We start from the raw sequence: 26937 nt of genomic DNA, 5'->3' as shown, positions 1-26937 counted from the left end.
TGAGACTGCAGATGTGCACGGACACCTCCCACCTGTGCAGGAGGGCTCAGCCTGTAGGCTGCTCCCAGCCAGCCCTGCCAGAGCTCAGTGGTGGTCAATAGCCTGGGAGTGACTGGGGTGAGCTGGCAGTGCCAGGACAGTCAATCCTGGCATGTCTTCTGCACTCCAGGCCAGGGACAGAGAGGCTTCCCCACCAGAGAGAGTAAAGAGTGTGGCTTCTTCACGCTCTTCTGGACAAAGAGAAGGTCATCCTGCGTACATTCCAAAGGATGAGGGGTGGGGCACCAAAAACGAAGACTATTTCAAAGCCATAAAGCCTGCTCTGGGGTGAGCTGTGGCACAACTGTCAAATGCGCAGCTACCCAACAGCTTTAGGGCTACCTTCCCCTGTTTGCAGTCGCCCATGCCGTCAGTCCTGCCTTCTTGCCATCATTCATTTTCCCAGCATCGCATGCTGTTAGGGTGCAGAGATGTGGTCAAGGACCATGGGCCCAAGGCCAGGTGATGATTCAGAAGGGAACAAAGGAAGAAAGGAAGCCAGGATCTACTCTGCTGACCTAGCGGCAGGGCCCTGGCTCTTTAGGGAGAAGCCTCCAGCTCCTGATGCTGGTGTTGACAGAGTGAGCTGTAGGCCAGGGCCAGAGGACAGCAGCAGATGCGTCCTCCCTGCTGTAGGGTTGGTGCTGTTTCAACCACAGCCAGTGTTTTAACCGAGGACTGAAGGTGTCCTTGTATGAACCATCCTCATGTCACCAAAGGTGTGAATGTACATCCTCAGTAGAACCTAAAGTGCCTTTGCCCAGATGCTCCTGGGATGGTGGAGGAGTACACAAGCCTGGGAGATACTGTGGGTTTGGTCCCAGACCAAGGCAATGAGAGTCTCGCACTAAAGCAAGTCTCACAATAAAGTGAGTTGTAATCGTTTTGCTGGTGACGGACCTCGCCTTCAGTTTGTAAGAGAGGCAGCATCCATCAAGCACAGTAGAAAGAGGCATGTCTGTACAGACTTGGGGACTGGTCACACCGATGTTCAAACCTGGCTCCACCATCCACTGCAGCCCGATATGGGAATTTAAGGTCTGACCCTTAGTTGTTTCAAACAAAAAATGGGGATGATAAAATCCAGCCACATGGCTGGTAAGAGAATGAACTATTAAACAAACATACCTTGAATAAGGTGCCTAGTATAGTGGTTTGCATGGCAGGTGCTCCATAAAGGTTATTTTTCTCCCCAACTCTTAATTCTTGATGCTGTTGTCTAATATATTAACACTTTTTTTTTTCTAAGCTGCTATCTCTACATCATTCAACTTTTGATAAAAGAGAAGAAAATCATACAGGACATGGTCGTTAAGTGTAACACCTCTAGAAACATTTTTCAAGTTGACAATGATGTACTCATAACACTGTCTATTGGATCAATGAGCCATAAAATCACCCAATTAGACTGTTGCCCCGCCTGAATTCTGACATCTTAGAGATAGGGATATCATCGTCAAGTACTTGGTAAAAACTATGACAATGGAATTTCCTCAAATCTATCGGTCTCATATTAGTCATTTTTTAAGTGATGATGAGTAGAATCTGATGTGAACTAATAATGATAGCCCTCACGTGTGCACAGCCGATGGCAGTCTCCAGGTCTTTCCCCAAGCACTGTTGGTGTGGCTCTGGGAACCACTCCAGAGACAGGAAGGGCTTCCTCACAGAACCTTACTGGTTCCCACCAAGGACCCTGGTTTTCTTGGTGCTCGTGGTCATGACATTCAGGAATCCATCCTGGGACCCCCTCATTTACTGGCCACCAGTGTTCACTCAGTGCCTATAGGTGTTGAGAAAATGCTAGGCACTGGATAGTCAGACAGGTCTAGTCCTGACCTCGTAGAGTTTTAGCAGCAGAGGGACAATTAGGGGAAATGGATCATAAATTGTGACAAAACAGGGGAAATCCAGGAAGTCATCAGCACACAGTGGAGTCAGGTAGGAGACTAACACTAACAGGTTCCCATTTTTTTCCTTGAGCTGTTCATGAAAACTTAGTATTCTCTGAAAATATTCATCTGACAGTAATATATTTTTAACTCAAGCAAGGTAATGTCTAAACAACTGTTGGGGAGGTCTCTGACCACCAGATCAAAATAGCTGGGCATTATTGGGAAAGCAACAGAGAGCCCCTGAAGTTTTCTAAGGAGGAAGGTGATAAAATCAGAGATATATGCGGCTCAAGATGGATGAGGGATAGAGAAGCAGGGAGGGGGCCTCACAGAAGGCTATTTCAATCCTATATAATAAAAGGCTAATATGCAAATCAACTGAACGGCGGAACAACCAGTTGCTATGATGCGCACTGACCACCAGGGGGCAGACGCTCGATGCAGGAGCTGCCCCCTGGTGGTCAGTGTGCTCCCACAGGGGGAGCGCCGCTCAGCCAGAAGCCGGGCTCACAGCTGGTGAGTGCAGCAGCAGTGGCAGGCGCCTTTCCCACCTCTGCAGTAGCACTAAGGATGTCTGACTGACAGCTTAGGCCCGCTTCCCAGGGGGAGCGGGCCTAAGCCATCAGTTGGACTTCATCCGAGGGCTCCCGGACTGCAAGAGGGCACAGGCCAGGCGGAGGGACACCCCCCTCCCAGTGCACAAATTTCATGCACCAGGCCTCTAGTAATCTAATAAATATAGGAATGGTTGATTGTATAAGTATATTCCTACAGAGATTTTACTTTCTGGACACATCTTTGATTTTGTATATATGTTGCTTTATTCAGACTAAGCAATCAGAAGTATGAAGCAATTCTAGATAGGCTAAAAGTGTTTTGCTGTTAGTTAACATAATAATTGTTTTTTCCACTGTAATGAGTTCAAAAGATGATATAATATAACATGATCTACTAGGGCATCTGGCAAGAAAACTAAATATCCAGTGAGTTGTCATTAAGAACAATGTTTAAAACAATTGTTGGCCCTAGCCGGTTTGGCTCAATGGATAGACTGTCGGCCTGCAGACTGAAGGGTCCCAGGTTTGATTCCGGTCAAGGGCACATGCCCAGGTTGCAGGCTCAATCCCCAGTGGGGGGGCGTGCAGGAGGCAGCCAATCAATGATTCTCTCTCATCATTGGTGTTTCTATCTCTCTTTCCCTCTCCCTTCCTCTCTGAATAAAAAACATTTTAAAAAAAACAACAATTGTCAATCCACTAAAATCTTAAAAATATTAATGTACTTATATTTGGCTTAAGAGAACAGGATGTAAATACCATGTGCTTAATTAAACCAAACCAGAAATGCTTCTACCCCTGAGTAGCCTTGTCAAGAAGAGTTACTCAAATAGATGGTGTCAGGTAGGTACTAGACTCATGGGGGGATCACCTTGTAAGTTACATAAATGTCTAACCACTGTGCTGTACACCTGAAACTAATATAATATTGAATGTCAACTGTAATAAAACTTTTATTTTAAAAAAATGAGTTACTCAAAATGCAAAAGAGTTTGCTGTGACTACAGGTGTCACCTGCATCTCCCTTCTTTTTGTGTGACTGCGAGTGAAGAGAAAGCCAAAGGTTTCTCCAAAATATTTCAGGCCGCCACCCCCCCTCCTCCCCCCCATTTCTTGGAAGGTCAGGACCAGTCAGCAGGGACAATTGTGGCTCTTACCCAGCGTCATCCTGGAAGCCTTCTAGCTCGTCCCGCTGCTCTGCCAGGGTGGCTTCCAGGTCCAGGTAGGTGCCATTGTGGGAGAGCTGCAGCGTGCAGTCGTCGAGCTGCAAGAGAAAGAGCCTGGTCAGCCCAGCCGGCTCCCGGGAGGGAACTCGGCATGGAGCAGTCACTGCATGTCGTCCCATGTGGGTTTTTAATCAAGCATTACTCTGAAGTTCAGAGCACAGTTGGAGGTAGTGTGTTCCTGTGAATAGACTGGGAGCAGACTGCATACCGAGTGGACAGACACGACACCTATGAAGGGAGTGGCCTTGACAGGGCCCAGTGGATGTCCATGGGGGTGGAGAATGAGCCCTTAGGGCCAGTGCCACTTTGCACTCTGAGGGGCCCAGGAGGACCCATGGATGTGGGGAGTGGTAACCAAGCTCACAATGCTGGTGTGAATGTGGATTAAGAGTCCCAGAGTTTCAAAGGCAAATTTGATGGGAAAACATGTTGTTTCCTTTGATTCAGTGAGAAGCCTGCTTTCTCAGATTCTGTCATGCTTGGCACATTGCAATCAATAGCTGCTCAATAAACAACTGAGCTAAAAGAAACATTCTCTATTTGGATGACAGCATACCCAAATTACAACATACCGCACAGGGCCTGAGGTCTCTGCTTACTAGTCTCAGTTTTTTTAATGTATTTAACAAATACTTATCTATTATTAATTATGTGCATGCATAATTCTAAGCATTTGCCTATGTTGCTTCATTTGGTTCTCACATGGACCTTACTTCTATTATTATCCCCAGTTTACAGATGAAAAAACTGAGGCATAGAGTGAAACTAAGAGATGCCCCATCTGGTAATGACGGAGCTGGGATTTGGATACCAGCCGTTTGACTCAAGATCATGTGCTCAACCACTAAGTTCTGATCCTTTCTATGGCCTGAGACCTACGAAGGACTTAAAAATATCAATCTTGCAATATATAGCTTAAGGCATCCAAGTGTTGTGTTTGTCAACCCCCTTCTCTTTCCCGCCTGTACACACAGACCACATATCCCAGCCTTATAGTTGGTTTTCAACAGTGAAACTGAGTACTGACCAATGGAATGTGAGTGAAAGTGAACAAGGCCCCCAGCACCCTGGCCACAACACCCCTGCACAACTTTCCACTTTTCATCTCTTGTCTGCGGCCAGATGCAGAGCGGCCAGCGGAGGACTCCAAAGTCTAGAAACCACCAGAGCCCCGGGTTCCTGAATCGCTGCACGGAACAGAGCCCTTCGCTACCCCGCCTCCACTGGACCAAAACGAGCAAGACACGAGCCTTTGTGGCGGTGAGTCGTGAAGATTTTGAGGTTGTTACAGCAGCATCACATGACTTTTACAATGATCGAGACACATAAAAATAAAGGGAAATTATGTTACCAAAGATGAAAACTGACATGACGAGGAAGCCCAAATGTGTAACTGCATGCCTGATTTCTCGGTCTTTAGGGTGGCTCTTATTACTCATCTACTTGCTGAGCTAGGCTCTCATTTCAAAACCAGTGGCCCTGCGCACGAATCCGTGCACGAGTAGCTCTCTGCCACACTGTAGCTCACTGCCCCGCCCTCCTGTAGCTCTCTGCAGTTTGTAACTCGCTGCCCCACCCTCCTGCTGATCAGTCGTTACCGTCACGATGTAATGACCGTTTGCATATTACCTCTTTATTATATAGAATGATATAGTAGGAGACTAACACTGAAAAATAAGAGGTGAAGATGTGGCTACTTTAACCCTTTGCACTCGCTTTTTTCTCAATTCCTGCTACCGATGCTAACCGTGTCAAGTCACACTCGACATCCAAGTGCAAAAGGTTAAAATTTCTAAATAAACATGTGATAATACTTCTGCAGTGAGATTTCAAACAAGAAATAAGTCTCTTGATCCCCAACAAGAGAAACTGAGACTATCTTCTTGTCTAGAATGAGCACTTAGAAGAGGCTGCTGATCTTTTTTTCTGTAAAATCAACTTTATTGAAATAGAATTTACATTAAATTGCATAGATTTTAAGTGTACAGTTTGATGAGGTGTTTGTTTTTTTTAAGTTGTTTTTTCAATTAGAGACCGAGCAGGTTCGTGTTTCTGGTTATCCTCAACAAATTGAAAGGAATTTGTTCTTTGTTATTTGTAAGAAACACCTAGTTAAATTGTTTAAAGGGGTTAATCCTATTTGATTCACTTGTTTGATTTCTCTAATAATGAACTGTTCCTCTAAGGGCATGCTGGTGAGGGTCAGCATTCTTGACTGGCACAGACAGATCATCTGATCCGAGATGGCATTTAACCCAGGAATCAAATTGGCCAAACTCATGGTTCTGAGGTGTCAGGGGTGCACCCACGGTTTTGGGGAAACACACGGGGAACTGCTCCCCCCACCTGTGGAACCAGCAGCCAGGAATGGTTTCCTGCAGGGGCATCTCTGAGCCCAGGGTCTGCTGAGGACTGAAATCCGACTTTATCCTTCCCAGGTGGAAAATTCCATGAGACCCTGGACCTGCTAACATGCACACTGGACCATGTGGACAGCTGGACTCACAGCTGCTCATTCTCGCTTTTAACTCCTACAGGTGTTGTTAACTAAGAAAGCTACTTGGTCTGTTGTGTTGATAGTATCCGCACATTTGCTTATTTTTAATCCCACATATAATCAACAGCCTAGAAGGTGGGGGTGACGAAAGCCCTTTAGGCCATAACAATTTCTTGGGCTTCATCCCCTAAAAACAGGTGAGCCCAGAGAAAGCTTTTGGGTAGAGCAGGGGTGGGGAACCATTTTTCGGCCAAGGGCCATTTGGGTATTTATTACATCATTCATGGGCAATCCAAAATAACTTAAAAATTAGCCTGCTATATTTGGTCAGACATTTAATTAACTCACCCCTAAAGTCTTGGCAGGACCAGACCAAATTATTTCGAAGGCCTCATACAGCCCGCGGGTTGGACGTTCCCCACCGCTGGGGTAAAGCGTTTCTGCCTCTCCCCGAGGGGGTCTGAGTCATTCTGTAGTCCACACGCAGGCCCGGCGAGAGCCCAGGGGGGATAGCGGCAGCCTGTGCAGGGGTATGTGGTGTAAATTCTCCCACCGCGGCCCATGTCAGCCATCAGCGTGAAGTCACTAAGCGTGAGGTTGCACAAGATGTGCAGCAACTCACCAGTATATGGTACGTTTACCAGATACAAGAGATGTCAGAAACCTCAAAAGCATGAGGAGCAGTAAAATGTAATAAAACATTTAGGAAGTGACATGTTTTGAGTTGCTATTACTATCTTTATTTTTTTGTTGTTGTTGTTTTTAGGAGAGTATAGTTGACATACAATCTGATATTAGTTTCAGGTGCACAACATAGTGATTCAACATTAACATAATGTACAATGTGATCACCACAATCAGTCTAGTAACCATCAGTCACCGTACAAAGTTATTACGATGTTACCGACTATATTCAACGGCCTGTACATTGCATCCCAGTGACTTGCTTATAACTGGAAGTTTGTACCTTATTATCTTTGTTTTTAATAGAACTTTATTAATTGTACATACATATCCTTAAATCTTTAATAATAGCTATGTTGAACAGCTGGCTCACAGAATCCTCGAGAATACCCATCAGCCCTCTCAAGCCCCCCAGGCCCACTCCAGCACACTCCTTCTCTGGCCCTCCCAGGTCGCTAATTTGAGGTGCCTAAGGTGGAGACAGCAGGGGGACCCCCGCCCCAGCCCTATGCTGTTCTTAGTTAGGGGGAGTGGGGATTCCTGGTGGACGGCAGATGCAGCCCTTAGGCAACTCTGGCTATCTTGCACATCATCTCCACACAGGCCCTTCCGATGTTATTCCCAGCCAGCCAAGGTGAATATCTGGTTTTCCTCAACACTCACCCGGGCCCCCCACGCTCCCAGCCAGCCCTGGACCACAACAGGAAGCCCCACACCTCTCAGCCTCTGACAGCAGAATCCCGAAACAGCAGAACCGCCTATTCTCCTCACATTCAGGGCAGCATTAGCCATGACCATTTCCATAGGTCAATTTCAACCACATTACATGTCAGGCACAGGCTGGGCACCAAGGAACACATAAATGCTTCCTTCCCTCAAAGACCATTTTATTGAGTAAGAATGACACAGAAGAGAACAAAAAGCCATTTTAAACCAGCTGTCCACATGTGTGGAAGTTCACCCTCAGTTCTATTCCTCCTCTATAATTAGCACCCACAGCCTCTGTGACCCAAGCATCCTCCACAAAACCACCCCGGCCCCCCTTCCGGAGACAGGCTGTCACTACTTCCCAAGCCACTGTCACAACCCCGCTCCCCCTGCCTAATAGTTTAGCCATTTGTGCTCACAAGTCCTTCAACTAAAACAGAAAATGTGACCATGTGCCTTTTGATCCCTCAAGAAGTGTGTGTGTGTGTGTGGAGTCCTCACGGCAGGGCTACAGCCAGGGGGCAGGATCAGACACCACAGCCTTTGGGGAGCCCAGACACGTGGGCACCAGAGGGGTCCCAGCACCACGGCTGCCTGAGAAGACACCAAAGGAATCGACGCACACTGCCCACCCGATCCCGTGATACAAACCCCACCTCAACGTGACACCGGAGATAGGCGAGATTAATATTTAAACCATCACATGAGCCAAGGAGCTGGAAGAAAGGGCTTCCTTGCTGGACTGACACATTGAAACAATGTCAATATTCTGGGGAGAGGTCTTAGGTCTTTTTTAATCCTCACCCAAGGATATGTTTATTGATTTTTTTTATTTTTTTTAGAGAGGAGGGAAGGGGGGAAAGAGAGAGAGAGAAAGAGAAACATCGATGTGAGAAACATTGATCGGTTGCCTTCCATCTATGCCTGGACCAGGGATCAAACCAGCAACCTTTTGGTGTGCGGGACGACGCTCCAACCAACTGAGCCTCCAGGCCAGAGCGCTTCAAATATCATTTTTACAAACCAACTGATAGGGACACTAACTGAATTCTTCAGTCTTGTCGGGGATACCTAATAGCAGTTATAAACGAGTACAACAGTGTGACGAGGCAGTGATGGGACGTCAGCTCCCAGCTGGTCACTATGAAGATTCGGCCGGAAATACCCAGACTCGGCCTGCAGACTGAAGAAGGCTCAGACACCTCCTGCCAGACCAGCTCCGTCCGTCCGGGAACCTCAGCTCCCACTTAGAGGCAACCTGATCCCTGGCCTTGGCCTCTCCTGTCAACTGTCTTCCTGGATGACTTAAGGGCCCTGGAATTTCCTGACTCCAACGATTTTCATGTCCACCCTGAGCCCCTGGCAGCATGTCCCCTGCACTCCTTCCTCGGCTCCAGGCTCAGTGGCCAGGACACTGCGGGCACGTCAGGACATAAGACACGGCGGGAGCCAGGCGGGAAGATAACGTTACAGGGCCTACAGGGCCGTTACAGAGTGCGGCGTTAGGGAAGTTTGGGGGCAGTGGCATGGCAGAGCAGGAAGACTTGGGATCAGGTTGCAGGCTGTAAACCAGCGGCTGGGATTCGGTGGGGGGCGGGGTGCTCTAGAGGGAATCGATCACAGATCTACAAGGAGGGACCCTTGCACATATCCTGGAATTTTGTGCCGCTCCTCCCGGGTCGAACCATGAAAATGTGCTCTCGCCCTGGCTGGTTTGACTCAGTGATTGAGCGTTGGCCTGCAGACGGAAGGGTCCCAGGTTCGATTCTGGTCAGGGCACATGCCTGGGTTGTGGGCTCCAGTGGGGGGCGTGCAGGAGGCAGCTGGTCAGTGATTCCCATCATTGATGTTTCTCTCTCTCCTTCTCCCTTCCGCTCTGAAATCAATAAACATATATGTAAAAAAAAAGAAAATGGGCTCTTGATCTCTGGGGACATGGAAAGAGCCCCCTCTCCTTGCAGAGAGGTTGCACAGAGTCGGCTTGGGGTTTAGACGGTTCCTACAAAGAAGACACTGCATTCAAAAACAAAGGGCAGACTCCTCATCCTGGGGCAGGGGGAGGGGGCGGTATCTAAAACAAGGCTGATGTCACGTCTGGATTTATATATTCTTCTCTCCCTAACCCAGTGAAGCGGCTTGTTACTGGGAGGTTTAATGATTACCTGGGTTTGGCAGCAGGTCCACGGCAGGCCTTAGTCTCGGCAATAAAATTCACTGTGACCCTGAAATAGACTCACACGGAACCATTCTATAAACACACACGAGGACTATCCTTTGAGCTCATTTTGGTAATGGTTCAGAAGTGGGAAAACATATGCTGATTGGTAAAAGAAATGAAAATAAAGAAAAGCTCTAATAAATGTCATTTGCTTATGTCATTTAAGAGGTTCCTCCTGCCCCTGAACCCACATCCCTCGCAATGGGTCCTGCCGCTCTTTCCATCAAGGCGTGGATCTTTCTCGACTCCTGAAAGCTGTGTCTCGCTTTGGCCAACAAGGCAGCCGATGGGACAGAGCGGAGACTTGAGCGATACTTGCTCACCGAGGCGGGCTGTCCCCTCCTGCTGCTCTTGGACCTCTGCCCGCACACGAAGAAGCCAGGCTTAGCCAGCCTCCAGGGTGCCTGGTCGCTCCCGCTGCCCTCCTGACAGCCTGCCAACGGCCACACACTGCAGGAGGCATCCGGTTTGGCAAGCCAACAGGTGCCCCTCCAGCCAACAGCAGACACAGAGAGCCCAGCCGAGATCGGTCCAACTGGCCCAAACCAGAAGGACCACCCGTAGACCATAGACTTGTAAGAAATATTGTATGGTTGCTGCTCCTCTTCCCCTGAGGAAAGACCCACAGCGAACAGGTGGCCAGCAGGGATTGCAATTTCACACTCGAAGGGCTCGGTGCCTGGATCAGTGGTGGGGGAGAGGCTCACCCCACCAAGGTGCCCTCTGAGTGTGCCATGACACTGCCAGCTCAAGGCAGGAATGCCACCACCAGGCCCAGCCCTCAGATGCCACAGAGCAGACACGCCTGGCACTGCCCCTGCCCCTGCCCTCCCGGAGCCCAAGCCCATGTGCAGACTAAGGACAGCAGCGGTTGCTGGGTGGAAAGGCCTGGAACGCAGGGAGTAGGGAAGCAGTCAGCTGGGAGCCCCTCCCAGGGAGGTCAGGAGGGGCGAGTTGTGGCTCTAAGCCCCCAGAGTGTTTCATCGTCTCATTGTACTGCACTTACAACACGCACATCCAAAGGTCAAAGTATGGAGACTTTCAAGATAGCAACTGCAAGCACAGGGCCCTCTGACCAGTGGCACCGGTCACACACCCACGAAGCCGGCCCTGCTCCCGGCTCAGAAGGGAAGGGCTGCTTGGTCTCATCTCGCTCCAGGGCCGGGTTCCCTGTGAGGCCCTGAGCGCCCACCTCGGGCTCATCTGAGAGCACCCAAAGGCGTCAGCAGGTGCCACTCGGTCTGTTCTCAGAGAGCTGCACCCATTTCCCCCGCAAACAGTGCTTCTGTTGCTAGGCAGCTATGAAGCCTGTGGCTTCCTTCAACTTTCTGGTTCCTTCTAAAGGCAGCAGAGACAAGAAACTGGTCCTCACTGACAGGCAAAAGAGATTCGGAAAGCACTTTCCCGCAAGCAATGCCATGTGTCCCTTCTGGTTCTAAAGAACACAAAACCCTGGCTCAACCATCAAGCATGTGTGGGCCCTGGTGCCCCCACACCCATAATGCCCACCGCAGAGGGACAAGGTTGAGGGCACAGATGCCATGGCTTCCCTCTGCCATTTCCTAAGATGGGTAGCAAGGACACAGCCTTCACTTCATTATCCTGCGAGCTACATATGCGCTTCCTGCTTATTCCTTTGTGTCTATAATACATTCACAATAAAAAATGACTCAGTTCATATAAAGAAGTCATTTTTCATGTACAAAAAATACCTGTAGCAGTTGGTTGGGTTGCTGAAGAAAAAAGACCAAATGAAACTAATTTACACGACATCAGAAGAAAATAGGTCCTGTTGGCTCATCCCAACAAATAATATTAATCGTTTTCAATCCCTGTGGGCCCATCTGGAACAATATATACACTGCAGATACTTTAATAAATGTTTTTGGGTGAAATGTGAGGATATTTTTAAAAGATGCAGCATGCGTGTGCTATGAAATAATACCACTGAATTTATTCTGAAAGCAGTTGGATTTCAGTTCCTCAGAAACCTTGACTGAGTTGTGTTATTAGTGGCCACCAACCCCAGTGAGAGAACCAACATCCTAAAACTGATTTAGGCAGTTTCCAAATCAAGCCCTACATTTTAATTTGAGTCAACAGACTTGCACAGCTCACCCACCAAAGGCAAAAGTTTCTGCCAAGTTCTACAGGAAAGACAAAGGCCAGCCTTCTCCTATTAAGAGCTTAAACCGAGGGGGTGTGATAATCTGGTAAATATTTGAACTCTTTTAAAAGACCTTTTTATCATTAAATAAATAACTAAAAATGCATTAAACTTCTCTCTTGAGAAAGGCTGGACTATACTTACTTATGTTTACAGGTACCTTTCCCATTTTGCTTCACTTCAGCCAAGTTGAAAAATAATGTCAGCACTAAGATTCGGGATTCTTATTGATCCGTTATTGTTCGCTTGCTCGCTCATTCAAATTACCGATCCTCTCCTGTGCTGGTTCTCTGGGCCAGGCACTGGGCCACATCCTAGGGAGCGGGCCATGAGTGTGACAGCCAGGTCCAGGCCCTCAGGGCTGTGGATGGGACAGATCACCAACAGCTGGTGGAGGTTCAGGGACATGAGGACAATGAGTCAGTTACTGCAAAAGCCTGAAGGAAGGTCAAGGGCAGCAGAGGGGGAACCTTCTGGGCCCCCTAGGTTTTAGACTTAATTCTAGGGCAACCAGACGCCGTGAAAGGGTTGCAGAGAGATGCATGCAGGACAATCTTTGCAAGGTGGGGACGGAAAGGGAAGGCAAAAGAAGAGGCCATTGCTGGAATGGGGGGGGGGGGGGGCGATCTCAAGGTCACTGGGGCAATCACAGAAGCAGAGGGGAGGAAGAAAGGAAAGGTCCAAACAACGACGTGGTGATTGATCAAACATGGAGGTATCCAACAGAGAGAGGCAAAATCTTGGGTTTCTTGCTTGAGCAAATTAATAAGTAGTGGTACCTTTTACAAACATGGGAAACATTAGACAAAAAGCTATTCGGGTCAGGGAGATGGGATAAAATTGGGATTTTTAGTTTTTACATGTTATGTCTAAAGCAAGTAATGACATTGAATAGGAAAATATATTTGGGGGCTTGGCATGAATAAAAACACAGCAGTTGAAATCCCACAAGTGCAATGATGTGCCCAAAGATAACAGCTAGCTTTTCGTGTCTTGAGAATGTAGGGGTGTCCCCCTTTTCATTCCTGATATTGGTAATTGGTGCTTTCCCATTTCTTTCTCTAACAGTTTAGGATAAGTTCTTTATTCACTTATTAGTCTTATGAAAGAACCAACTTTTGATTACATTGCTTTTCCATTATTTTGTTTTCTATCTCATTAATTTCTACTCTTATCTTTATTATTTCTTTCTTTCTACATTATTTATGATTAATATGCTGGTATTTTTTCTAATGTCTAAGATTTTAAGATTTTCCATCTTCTTCTTTTTCAATTTGGTGCATTTAAGACTAGAATTTTCCTCTAACTAGGGTTTAACTGCAGCCCACAAGATCTGATATGCCATATATTCATTATCTTCCATCCAAAATAGTTTCTAAATTTCACTGGAAATTTCTTCTTAATTTCTTCTTTGACCCATGGGTTATTTAGGAGTATACTGCATAATTTCCAAATATTTGGAAATTTACTAGTACCTTTTTATTGTTCATTTCTAGCTTAATTTATGGCCAGAAAATATACCCTGTGTGATATCAATTCTATGAAATTTCTTGAAACTTATTCTGTGACCCAGTGGAAAGAATGTGTACTCCACAGCTTCAGAGTTTGTTAAAAGGGAACCTCAAGTCTCTTCTGTCCTTACTGCTTTTTTTTTTTTTTTGAGCTTTTATAAAATATCGTTTATTGATTTTTTATTTTTTTATTTTATTTTTTTGAGAGAGAGAGAGAGAGAGAGAGAGAGAGAGAGAGAGAGAGAGAGAAAGAGAAAAAAAAGGGAGAGGGAGAGAGAAACATCCAAGTGAGAGCATAACATTGATCCGGCTGCCTTCTGCACACCTCTACTGAGGATCAATCCTGCAACCTGGGCAGGTACCTTGACCAGGAGTAGAACCAGCAACCTTTTGGTGCACAGGATGATGCCCAACCAACTGAGCTACACTGGCCAGTCCTTACTGCTGTCCTTACTGCTTTTAATCTGCTTATTCTATAGAGAGGTGTATTAATATCCCACTACAACTGTGCATTTTTCTATTTTTCCTTTTAATTCTGTCAACTATTTATTTGTCTGTTTATTTATATTCCCTAGTGGACTGAGTCCTTCAGCACTATGAGAGTTCTTCCTTTTCTCTAGCAATGTGTCTGGTCTCAGAGATTGTGTCATCTGTTCCTAATACGTTTGTACCACTTCTTTTGGTTAGTGCTCCTTGGTGTATCTTCTTCCAGTCTTGTACCGACAACATTTGGTGCCCATGGATTTAAGATGTGTCTCTTATAAGTAGAATGTAGCTTTTTTTTAATTAAATCTGAAAATTTAGTTTTTTAATAAAGGTATTTAATCGGTATGTTCATCTAAAGTAGTTTCTGATATAGTATTTGATCTACTTGTTCTAGTTCCTTTTCCTTCCTTTCTCATCATCTTTTGGTTTAACTGGCTATTTTTATTATTCCATATTTTCTTTCTTTATCCTACGTATTCCTAGTTATTAATACTTTCGGTAATTTACCCTATCCCCAGCTGATCTGCTGCAGGGGTCTGCGGTCCACTCTGAGAACAGGTGCCAAAGATACCTAACTGCAGCTCCCCTGGAGGAGGGCATAAGTCTCAGGTTAGGCTGAGGTCCAAGAGCACAAGCCTGAAGTGGGTGGAGGTTGGGGTTGTCTGAATCTCTTTGGAACTTCTCCCTCTTCACCCAGTCACCAGCTCCTTCCTACTCCTCCACACTTGTACGCAGTGTTCACACTGAGCGAGCCCATCTCGGGGCCCAAGTGTGTGGAGAGTCACCCACCACCCGGGGAAGGTCGACTGATATCATAGGAAAACATACAAACGGGCCAAGAATCCACCTGGCATGTGTGAACTGAACACCCCAAGCGGAAGCCACACCTCAGGAAAGTCCAGCTGGCCGTGACGGTGGACTTCTAGGAAGCTCTTTCAAGAGCATTAGAGGTGAGCAGCCCGGCAGCCAAAAAACCTGAACACCCTCATCGTGCTCGGAAATGGCCCTTGGGAAGAAAACCAGCCTCGCATACAAGAGGCTGGGCCTCCAGGCCTCCGGCTGCCACCAAGCCAACGCGCACCCAGGGCAGGTGGTCATTGCACCTGAAGCATGAGGGAGACCAGCGGACATCAGAGGGCAGGCTGACAGCTCGCTGACACACTCAGTTTGCCCTCATGGCATTGTGAAATATTTTGGTTAGTTGCCAATACGTAGAAGAGATTGTATATAAAATTTAGGTTTTCGGTTTCTTTTGAATGAGAAGATCCAGAAACCCTGGGCCATTCCTTCCGGGCCCAGGGAGGCGGGACTGAACAGAACCAACCCTTTATTTGGGGCACATGCTACCCAGGTCCCCTGGGCCACCATCCACCTGGCTCATTTCCATGACTATCTGGCTCAGGTAACTCAAAGGTCCTTTTTCCTCAAACACTCTATGATTAAATGTTCCATTTCTTCATTTAGTTTCACCACATATAACACCAATGTCCTTCTCAATAACCAGAGGATTTCCAAATCAGCAAGTATTTCACTCCACTCCATCCCCTCAGTAATGCAAGCACTATAGGACCAGACAGCCCGAGTTTAGTGATCAGTGGAAACCCCTCAACAAAACATTCTAATCTTTAGTACCTCACTGAGGTTTGGGCCGTCTTTAAGATCGCCAGCATCCCAGATACCCAAGTCCACATCTGCCGCCCATTCTGTATAGCAGACAGAAAGCCCATAGTGAGAGGCCTAACACACTGCCCCATGGTGTTGCCTCCTCCACCTGGCATGACAAAGTACAAGGCTATAATTAAAGACTGAGCTCACTGTACTCCTTGCCACAGCTTTTTAAATCCAATTTTAAAAATCCACAGGCATCCATGTATTTCTAAATTACAACTTGTCCATTTTTAATTGAAAAAAGAACATGACCCTTGCTCCTGAGCAGAAGACCACACATCTCTTGGACAGATCTCTCCTGGAGCTGCCAGGCACTGAAGGACAGCCTTCCTAAGAGCCAGCAAAAGTGCAAAAATTTCCATTCGGGATGCCATGCACTCAAAGTAAATATTCCTTGAAACACCCCAAACATATTGTCATTTTCAATTAGTATGTGATAAATATTTGCAGAGAAAAGTCATCACCTCTTCTGGGATTATTCAGCAGCTGGGGCTAACACTATAACCAAGTCTGGGGGATGTGAGGATCTCATTCATTATGCAGGATGTGCATTTCTATAACCAAAAATCAATATTATCAGTATCTGACCCCAGGTAGGTTAAGAGTTGGCACATTTGAGAGTCTGGAGAATCTGAACTCTGATACAAAAAATAACTTTCAATGTAAGACGGTTGAGGATCAATTTTTCAGAATTAAGGAAAATGTAATATGTTTTCTGGTAAGTGAAAATCCACAATAAAATTTTGAAGAGATTGACATGAAATATTCAAAGTGATAAAAAGCAAGGACCTACAACCAAGACTACTCTATCCATCAAGACCATCATTTAAAATTGAAGGAGAAATAAAGAGCTTCCCAGACAAGAAAAAGCTAAAAGAGTTCATTTCCACCAACAGGTATTACAAAAAAATATTAAAAGGTTTTCTTTAAGAATAATAAGAAGAAAAACACACAACAGAGGAACATAGTTGAAAGAAATTGAATAAGTGGAAGCATTTAACATATTCATGGACAGGAAAAATTAACATCATTAAAATGTCCATACTACCCAAAGCAATCTATAGACTCAACGTAAATTCCTATCAAGATACCAAAGGCATATTTCATATAACTAGAACCAATATTCCAAAATTTATATGGAACCACTAAGGACCCTGGATAGTCACAGCAATCTTAACAAAGAAGAACAAAGTTGGAAGAATCATGCTACCTGATATCATCAATACAAGGCCATAGTAACCACAATAGCCCAGGTACTGGCATAAAAACAGATACATAGATCAATGGAACAAAATAGAGAGCCCAGAAATAAACCCATGCCTTTTCAGTCAATTAACATTTGACAAAGGAAGCAAGAACATACAATGGAGTAAAGACAGTCTATTCTTATACCATACACAAGAATAAACTCAAAGTAGATTAAAGTCTTAAATGTAAGACTGGAAAACATAAAAATCCTAGAAGAAAACATAAGCAGTAAAATCGTGGACATTTCTTATAGCAATATTTTTTCTGATATATCTCCTTGGGCAAGGGAAAGAAAACAAAAAATAAACAAGTGGGACTACATCAAACTAAAAAGTTTTTGACATTTATTAAGCAATGTCACCTCAATAAATTCAATAAGAAACATCAACAAAATGAAAAGACAGCCCACTGTATGGGAGAATATATTCGTCAATGATACATTTGATAAGTTAATGCACAAAATTTATTTTTAAAAAATCATACAACTCAATACCAATACAACAAACAACCCAATTAAAAAATGGGCAAAGGTTCTGAATAAACACTTCTCTAAAGAAGACATACAGATGGTCAAGAGGCATATGAAAAGATGCTCAATGTCACTAATCATCAAGAAATGCAAATTAAAACCACAATGAGATATCACCTCACACCTGTAAGCATGGCTATCATCAATAACTCAACAAATAAGTGTTGGTGAGGATGTGGAGAAAAGGGAACCTTTATATACAGTTGGTGGTTAATTGCAGCATTATTTACAATACCATGATTTGGAAGCAGCCCAAGTGCCCTCAGTAGATGAGAGGATTAAAAAGCTGTGGTACACAATAGAATACTCCTCAGCTGTGAAAAAGAAGGAAAGCGTACCTTTGTGACAGCATGGATGGATCTGGACAGTATTATGCGAAGTGAAATAAGCCAGTCAGAGAAAGACAAATATTATATGATTTCACTTATATGTTGAATCTAATGAACAAAATAAGCTAACAAACAAAATAGAAACAGATTCATAGACACAGAGACCAAACTGACAGGTGTCAAAGGGGTAAAGGTTGGGAGACTAGATGAAAAAGATAAAGGGATTAAAAAAAAAGAATACCTCATAAATACAGACAACAGTATTCTTATTAACAGAGAGAGGAGGGGTGGGGGAGGCAGAAAAGGGTAAAGAGGGGATAAATGGTGACAGGACAGAAGGAGACTTGACTTTGGGTAAACAAAATACAATATACAGATAATGTATTAGACTTGTACATTTAAACCTATATAATTGTATTAACCAATGTCACCCCCAATAAATTCATAAGTCAAGATGTAAATTTTCTTCAGGTCCCACAAAAGATTCCAGGGGCTTCAGTCACAAGCAGTGGCACGTTTGTGACAGCAATCAACCCGGGCTCGGGTTCCTTTCCAGCTGGGCACTCAAGGTAACGGGGCTCAGTGTTTCTGAAGAACGATTCATAGCTGCCACTCTCCCAGAAGAGCACACACAGGCAAGACTGCCTGCTTCTTTTCTTTTCTTTTTTTCTTTTACCCGAGGATATTTTTTCCATTGGTTTTTTAGAGAGAGTGGAAGGGAGAGGGGAGAGACAGAGTGAAACACTGATGTGAGAGAAACACATCGATTGATTGCCTCCTGCCTGCCTCTGACCAGGACGGGAGCCTGCAACCGAGGTGCATACCCTTGATCGGAATTGAACGCGTGACCCCTGGATCCACAGGCCGACACTCTATCCACTGAGCAAGACTGGCTAGGGCTGCCTGCTTATTTTCCTAATTCACCTAAACGTGGTGTTTCTAATGGCCACCGCAGGGTTTGGTTGAGGACAGACAGTAATCACCCCCAGGTGGCCAGCAGATGCTGCAGCACCAGATGTGTCTGGTGTATGAACACATCCTGTGTCCTGTAAGATTGCCACCAACACGCATGCTATTCTGGCAGCAAGATGCCCACACCATCATGTGCACAAACACACCTGGTTCTCACACGCCTTCTGTGCTGACACTTCAGAGCGCCACTCCCTGGCAACAGAAGTCTGCAAGGAGCACAACAGTACCCAAGTCCCTGCCCACGTGGAGGCTGAGAACACGTGTGCACAGTAGCATCCACACAGAGCAAGCTAGGCACTTGCCCACACAGCCGTCTCAGGCACTTAGCCCAGGAAGGAAATAGCTCTAGCAAAGTTGGGCACAGGGGACAGAGCTGAGAAACATGGGATGAGTCTAGAACCTTGAGATTATAACTCCAAGGTCACAATGATTTCTACTAGGTGACTCCGGTGTGCATCCATGAGCCCAGACCAGGCTCTGAGGACGTGCAGCTGCTCCCAAGGCTGAGAGTGGGCACAGGCCTCGGAAACAGCTCCTGAAAGACGGGGGCACACAGCCAGGGGTGCTGGGCTGACTGGGCTAAAGGTGGACTCTGGAATGCTTCAGGATGGCTCTCACCAGCTGCTGGGCTCCCTGCAGGATTAATTAAATTAGTCCCTAGGCTCTGAGCCAGAGTGGCAGGCAGACGGATCCCCTCGTTCCCCACCCCCGCCCCATTCGCACTGGAGAATTCTAGTAAAACGTACAGTCACATGACCAGTTACAGTTCTCAGAGTAGGTCAGACAGTGGGTTTCCTGGTCCACAGCATCTTGGCCACGACGGCGAGCTGCACGCAGCGCTTGTGCAACAAGCTTCACTGTCCCTCAGGAAAGCCAACCATGGAGGTTTCCGACTGAGACATTCTGGCCACTACCCCAGGTGTAGCTTAGCCCCAAACCGCCTTGATCTACCTCTTTACTATGCTAGGGACAACAACTTCTCTGCCTTTATAGTAGCAGAGAATTCTTAAATCCCCCCCTTCTGTGTCCTTAAAAAGTTACTGAACACCTCCTTTGTGCAAGACATGGTGTGAGCTGTTGTATTAAGCATGACACCTGTCTCCAAACCAGGGCATCTGAATACAGCTCCTCCTAGAACACAGGTGGGACAGGGACATCAATAATGACCCCCAGAGCATCCGCTCCTGTCAGTGTCAATCTCTGGGCTTTTCTGTATTTCCCACTGTTTCCTAATGAATAAATATGATTGAAAAGGTAATCCGTAAAAAGATTTATTTATTTCAGTACACTCAGGGTGGTTTGATCAGTGCTCCCCTAACCTTCAAATTGGATCGAAATCACCTACAGATTTTGAGAAATGCAGCTTCCAATTCAGTAGGTGGGGCAGGGCCAGGATTTTGCATTCCTAACAAGAGCCCAGTGATGCTGGTGTTGCTATAAGGGGACCACATGCAATAAAAGTTTGAATGGGGATGGGGAGAGGGCAGAGAGAGCAAGCCCCATCCAGAGTGTGAGAAAGCACCTGTTGGGGGGTGGGGGTAGGCTAGGCAAGACCTCATGAAGGAAATGGAATCTGACTTTGAGCAGGTCCAACCCTCACAGCGACAGGCACAGAACCTGCCCTCATGCCTGAAGTGTGCCAATAAAGAAACCCTCCTTCCAGGGACTGCCAAGCTGTGATCGGAGCGGTAGTCCAGGACTGTAGGCGCACGTCCTCCAAGTATTTGGCACCTCTGGTTGGCTTGAGAAGAGAGGGGGAGAAGGAGGTGCCCTCTGTGAGCCGGCAGAGATGCCACTCTGCCAACCACAGCACCTCACGCTCAAGTCAGGAAGCACCTCTGGCAGGAGTGCTGGCCTCGGCAGCCGGTTCATGGCACACACATCCCTCCAGCAGGCCTGGAGAGGGCCATGGTCCTTCCTATCAAGGTCCCAGCTGCCCCCGGTCCAAGGGGAAGCTGTGGTCTCATAGGAGAGCCAACCCCTGGGAGAGCTAGGCTGGAGAGGCAAAAGGGCAGCCCTACATCCTCTCAGACGTCCTGGGGCCACAGGTGCTGCAGGAAAGGAGGACCCAAGGAGGCCAGTTATCGATGTATTTCTCTCAGCTCCAGATTCACCCTTTGGTAATGCTCCACAATAATAAAAGGAATTCCTTCCATCACGTCTCCTTCACACAGCACAATGTTAAGTCAGCTGTCTCCGCAGAGGGTGCTGATGGGACGCTGGGGGAGCAGGGGCTGCAGGAAGCGGGTGGGTGGCATGGGGTGAGGACATCCAGGGGGCTCTGTCTCCCAGCGACCTCCCACCCTGCTCAGTCCTCTTAGTGCAGACACGGCCCCCAGGCCTCCTGCCCACACTGGCACCCGATTCCCTCTGCTCACTCATCGCCTCCCCACTGGTTTGTCTCTGAGGTCCCCTGACAGTAAGGCCTTCTGGACAGAGACCCTTGTGCTCCAGGCCTCCTGCCTGCATGGGTGCCCCGCTGCACTGCAGGCCCACACCAGCGCCTGCCTGAACCCTAGGGGTAAGCCTAGGGGCTGCAGACCAGCTAAACCAATGGGCTTCCCTGCCATCCAGGGCAGTCAACAAGGTCCGAGGCCTTTCCAAGTTTGTCCTTCCTGGGGACCCTCCTCAGCCCTGGGGCAGCATAGAGTTGTCATATATGCTATAATTACCTTTTCATTATAGTTTAATAATTCTTCATATTAAACTAACCCTGCTTAAATCCCTGTGGTTTCTATTTCTTGATTGGATCCAGACCACTACACCAGGGACACCCGCAGAAACCCTACAATAATGGGGTGTGGCATAGGCCAGCCAGCCCTGCATCATTCACAGGCTGCATCGATGTTCTTAGAGAAACAGGGCTCCGCACACAGTAGCAGACTAACTTCTAGTGCCGTTTATGACAACCAATCAAGTTTCTCTGTCTATTGAGTACAGCATACCCAAGCCAAGGACAATGGCTCAAACCCTCCTCTTGAAGATTCTTAAATTATCCATCAACCCAAAAGTCATTTGGATGCTAACTAAGGATGAGTATTTCATAGGCTGTTTCTATCAAACACAAACAGGAAAATTATTTGTACCTTATTGTTTGTAATATTTCACCTCTTCAATAAATAGGAAATAATTAGATATACACCTCTTTGGAATCAATCAGAAGCAGCAAAATCTTACAAAGATATGATACTCCAAAGCACTTGTGACCTAGATGGAATCAGATCTGCAATGGCAGGGGAGGGAGCAGGGGATGTCACCCCTGGAGGGTCGAGATATGTCAGGTCAGCCCCTGAGTGGGCTCAGACTCAGGCCTGCTGATGTCTGGGAGCCACCTCATTGCTCCAACTCCACACTCACTCACCAGGTGGTACTGAGCCTCCAGGGGACTGGGACGGCAAGAAATACAGTCTGATCTGCAGTCACCAAGACCCTCCTGACCTTGACGTGGCTTCCCAAGGAGGCCTCCCTGCTAGAAGGAGAATGTCCCCATAGCCAGCGGCTGCCCAGCTGGCCCATCATTTTCAGTGACTAGGTTGGCATCAGGATAGGAAGCCAACTCGCACAAGCACTGGCAGCCACAGCCAACTTTTCACAAGTTAGATCCCTACTGGATAAACTGGCCATCAAAATGATGGACAATGGCCCAGGCTGGGGTGGCTCAGTTGGTTGGGCATTGTCCAATGCACTGAAAGGTTGCTGGTTCGATTCCCAGTCAGGGCACATGCCCAGGTTGTAGCTCGATCCCCTGTAGGGGTGTGCAGGAGGCAGGTGATCGATGTTTGGCTCTCACATCAATGTTTCTCACTTTCCCTCTCCTTTCCTCTCTCTCTTAAAAAGCAATAAAAATATTCTTTTAATGATGGACAAAGTCACATGTCCCTGCCTTCAGCCTGCAAGGACTTTACCGGACCAGGCGAAGCTCATCCTCAGAGGGTCTCTTCAAGTTCCAAGGGAGGAACTTGACGGTGGGGAGGGAGGTACTATGAAGTCTGTTCTGTGATTGTTAGCATTATGGCCGAGCTGGTTTTCCTCAGGCAATGCAGAATTACATTTATAGAGCCCTTCACCGGGCTCGAAATACTTTCACAAACATTACTTCCTTTTGGTGAAGGAAATTCCCACTACTCTGGATATCTTTTTCTCAGGTGCTTTGTTTTTGCTTCTTGAGAAGCTTCTGTGTAATTCACTCCATGATGTAAAACACAGACCACAACAATGTGAAGGGTCTCCTCCAAAGTATAAAGAGAAAACCTGTGACGTTTAAAAACGCTAACAGATTTCGTTTGCTTGCACTTAAGTTGGTTACTCTAACATGGTGTTTGGTTCTCGCAGCACGACACCCCGCCGGTATTTGGGGACTGCCAAGCACTCATGCAGTCTAGACCAGTGGTCGCCAACCAGTGGTCCGCAGACCACTGGTGGTCCATGAGGTCCGAAAGGTTGGCGACCGCTGGTCTAGACAGCTCTCCAGGACCAGAATGACAAACCCAACCCTACACATTCCCTGGTAGACATGACTAATCAATCGCTGCATTCTTTCTTCTGAGACCTGATCTCAAGGCTGCACCCCGGGTAGGCATTACCAGTTGAGTTGACTTGACATAAGCAAAAGAAATCTATTTGCCCTGCCTACATTTCAGACTATTGGGGGTAGGCCCAGTAGTGCCTTCAGAGCCCTGCTGAAGTTCTGTGGGATTCCCTTTTCTGTTAGAATGTGGCTCCTGGGTCCACACAGACATCCCCAAGGCGTCTGCAGCATTGCTGAAAACTGCTCACCCTGGGCAGGGCCACAATACCAGCGGGCCTCATCCCTTCTCCAGTCCCTTTCTCCTCCCTCACAGCTAAAACTTGACTCCCTCACCCACTCCCTCTATGTGCACCTCCCTAATGTGATCCTGTGTTACTGAACCACCCCGCCCCACATCATAGCAGCCCAGACTGCAAGGCCACAGCAGGTCTCTGATCACATCTCCAACACCTGTTATCAGAAGGGATCATTTGTAAAAGATGTAAGTCTTCACACTACAATGACCACATCCCTCTAGTGTTCTCCTGTCTTCAGCACAGTGGTTACACATTCATTACACAATGTCGGGAAAGGGAGTGGCTCTCCTGGGTGGGAAGAACCGTGGAGCCTCAGAGCAGGTAGAGAGCAGCAGCACTTCACTCTGCTGTGCGCATGTGCAGAGTGAGGGTGATCGGAGGGACACGAGAGGGGTTAGAAGGGCGCCTGGGGCAGAGCACACAGGGCAGAGGTGCCCACACTCCTCACAGGCGGTGCCGACGTACCAACAATTCAGAGGAAGGAGCAGGGCTGCCGATGGCCTCCAGCTTAGCCCACCTTTCTCTGCACTCACTCCCTGGGCCACCCCAGCCAGCTCATGGCCTTAAAGACCACCCATCCTTTGGTGACTCCCGACTCTATAGCCCCAACTTAAACTCCAAACTTGAAAATCCATTGCCTACTTGACAGCTGCACTTGGATATCCAACTGACAGCCCCAGCTTAATACATTCCAACTGAGCCCCTCATCTTGCCCACAAACCTGCTCTCCTGCAGTCCTCCCATCTCAGCAAAGGGCAGCTCCACCTTCCAGCTGCTCTGGCCAAAACCTCGAATCAGCCGTGGCCCCTTTCTTCCTCCCACCCCACTGCAATCTGTTAAGAACGCCTATGGCTCTGACTTCATAACCTACTCAAAATCTCTGGGCTTCTTCCACTATCCTCCTCCTAGTGAGGCTCCTGGCATCCACCCCTCACCGCACAGCCTCTCCTCACCCAGCAGCCAAAGGGACCCTTTGTAGAGTGTGTCAGATCATGAAACTCAAAGCCTCCCAGTGACTGACCTGGCTGTCAAGTTCTAGGGTGACCTACAAGACTACGTGAACTGCCCCTTACCAGCCTGCCTCTCTCCCACCACTCTGTCCCTCACTCACTGCACTCCAGCCACTCTGGGTTCCTGAATGTTCTTCAAACATTCCTGGCACAGGCCTGCCTCAGGGCCTTGGCACCTGATGTTCTCTCTTCCCGGAACACTCTTCCTCCAGACAGCCATGTAGTTTATGTCTTCCCTTCCTGTAGGTGCTCCAATGTCACCTTTTCAGAGCCTTTCCTTCACTGTTCCATATACAATAGCAGCCCTGTCACTCTCCAAACTCATGCCTTATTCTTCTTACCCTTCACCACCTGGCACATACCTGTCTGTCTCCCCACCAGAATGTTAGTTCCATGAGGTCTGGAACTTTGCCCTGGCCACTGCCTATCCCCAGTGTCCAGCACACAGCAGCCACTCAAGCATTAGCCAAATGCAGGACTTTGAAAAGCAGATAAAGTAGAAGGCTTTCAAAACAGTGATGCTGTCTACAGAGAAACAGGAACACTCTGGGAGGCGGGGGCTTGAAGACAACAGAAGGCAGCACGGAATAAAGCAGGGGCCAGCTAACTTTGGCCCAAGGGCCAACTTCCAGCCCATCACCTGTTTCTGTAAATAAAGTTTTATTAAAACATAAACATACACATTTGTTTAAGTATTGCCTGTGGTGCGAGCTGCAGCGAAAGAATCGAGTAGCAACAACAGAGACTGTATGATCCACAGAGCATAAAACACTTACTCTCTGGCACCTTATAGAAAATTATTTGTCAACCCCTTGCATAAAGCTGTATTTTTCAACTACGAAACCATAGACAACCCCCCATGAAAACTTCCCAAACCTCCTGGGAGGCTCAGACCCCAGTATGATACATGGTCACAGAGAGAAAATGGTGGCGGAGAGACTTGGATTCAGTCCCCAGCACTGCCACTCAGCGGCTGTGTGACCTTAAGGTAATTACTTCACTTCCCGGGCTCTTCCTCTTCATCAATAAGACAAGAAATATTACCTTGCAGAACTATTGTGAGGAGTCAAGGTTTTGTAGGTGAAGCACCTAGCAGTGGCTAGCTCGCCCTTCGTTGGGAATTCACTGTATTCCAAGCACAATCGAAACGTTACACATGTATTAACTCATCTAATCCTCCCAAAAACTCTACCAGGGCTGTGCCACCACTACAGTGGATTTTTCTGACCTTGAATGAAAACAATTTTTTAAAAAACGCTTCTTTTAGTAAAGGTGATAGTTTCAGCATTGTTGTGGGGAAAGACTGGCTTTGGGGAAGCGGAGAAACCCCTGTACTGCCTTGGGGAGCAGCCTGGATGGCAGGCAGGACCTCTGCCGGTCTCCTCAGCTACTTCCCAAATTAGCAGGAAAACCTCCCAATTCAAAGAAACCTCTTGACACACTTCGCAGAGACACCATGGGAAGCAGCTGAGCTTGTGCCTATTTTTGGCTGCTTAGCAGATAGCGGTCGCGGCAGCGGCAGACTCTCGAACTGCTGGAGTAGAAGAGCCTGCTGGGCTCGGAGCAGAGCACAGCGGAGTGCAGGGCAGGCGGTGACCTTCTCCTACTTTTTCACAAACCAGACAATCCGGTATTCTTTTCTCAAGAAGAGAAAAGCGCGACTTGAACTACTTCATTGGTGTGAATATATGGGGGGAGGTCTGCACCACGGAAACATACTGTCCGTTAAATCGAAGAGAAGAATTTTCAACTCTGACCTGATACATGAGAAGCAGCACTCATTAAGAATCAAGAGAAAAGTCTTTTACGATCATTTTCTTAGGATTAAATAAGGGTTTTAACTTACTTGATCAGACAAACAACAAGCAGAATTTAAAGGGACACCCTGGCTTGGACGTGGAGCTAATCGGGGCACTGGTGTGCACGTTTGAATCTTCCCGTTCCCATCAACCCAAGTGTTTCTCATCTCTCGCCTAGACTCTCCCACTTCCAAGGCGGGGCCGGGCTGAAACCCGAGTGCTCACGCAGGTAATTTTTATGTCACCTCAACCACCAGGCTCACAGCGGAGGACATGCCTGGGCTGCTGAGTGTTCCCAGCCAATGGCACGCCACCAACGCCCCCAGGGGCCAGGTGGCTGTGCTCCAGGACGCAGGCATCAGAGCTGTGGAACCTGGTGACGGTTACTTCCCTGTCTCGGCTCGGGCTGCTCTGATACCACAGCAGGGGACTTAGCAGATATTAATTCCTCACAGGCTAGGCAGTCAGATTCGGTTCTCATGAGGGCTCTTCCTGGGCCTCTTCCTGCCACTACCTCCTTGTGAGCTCACATGGCCTTTCTTAGTGTGTGCATGCATGCATGTGTGCCTG

General features: G+C 47.3%; 1 protein-coding gene across 5 annotated transcripts in view; it reads right to left on the bottom strand.

Annotated features, from left to right (window-relative positions):
- FHOD3 (formin homology 2 domain containing 3) overlaps positions 1-26937 on the bottom strand; it is a 381469-nt gene that overhangs the window by 328449 nt on the left and 26083 nt on the right. For all 5 annotated transcript variants that reach the window (XM_079783592.1, XM_079783590.1, XM_079783588.1 and 2 more), the window contains exon 2: positions 3649-3755. In XM_079783592.1, the coding sequence (XP_079639718.1) occupies positions 3649-3755 (107 nt within the window). The remainder of the gene's footprint in view (positions 1-3648; positions 3756-26937) is intronic.

The sequence above is a fragment of the Cnephaeus nilssonii genome (assembly GCF_951640355.1).
Source record: "Cnephaeus nilssonii genome assembly, chromosome: 11".
In the NCBI taxonomy this organism is placed as follows: Eukaryota; Metazoa; Chordata; class Mammalia; order Chiroptera; family Vespertilionidae; genus Cnephaeus; species Cnephaeus nilssonii.
This window is presented reverse-complemented; position numbering and strand designations above follow the sequence as displayed.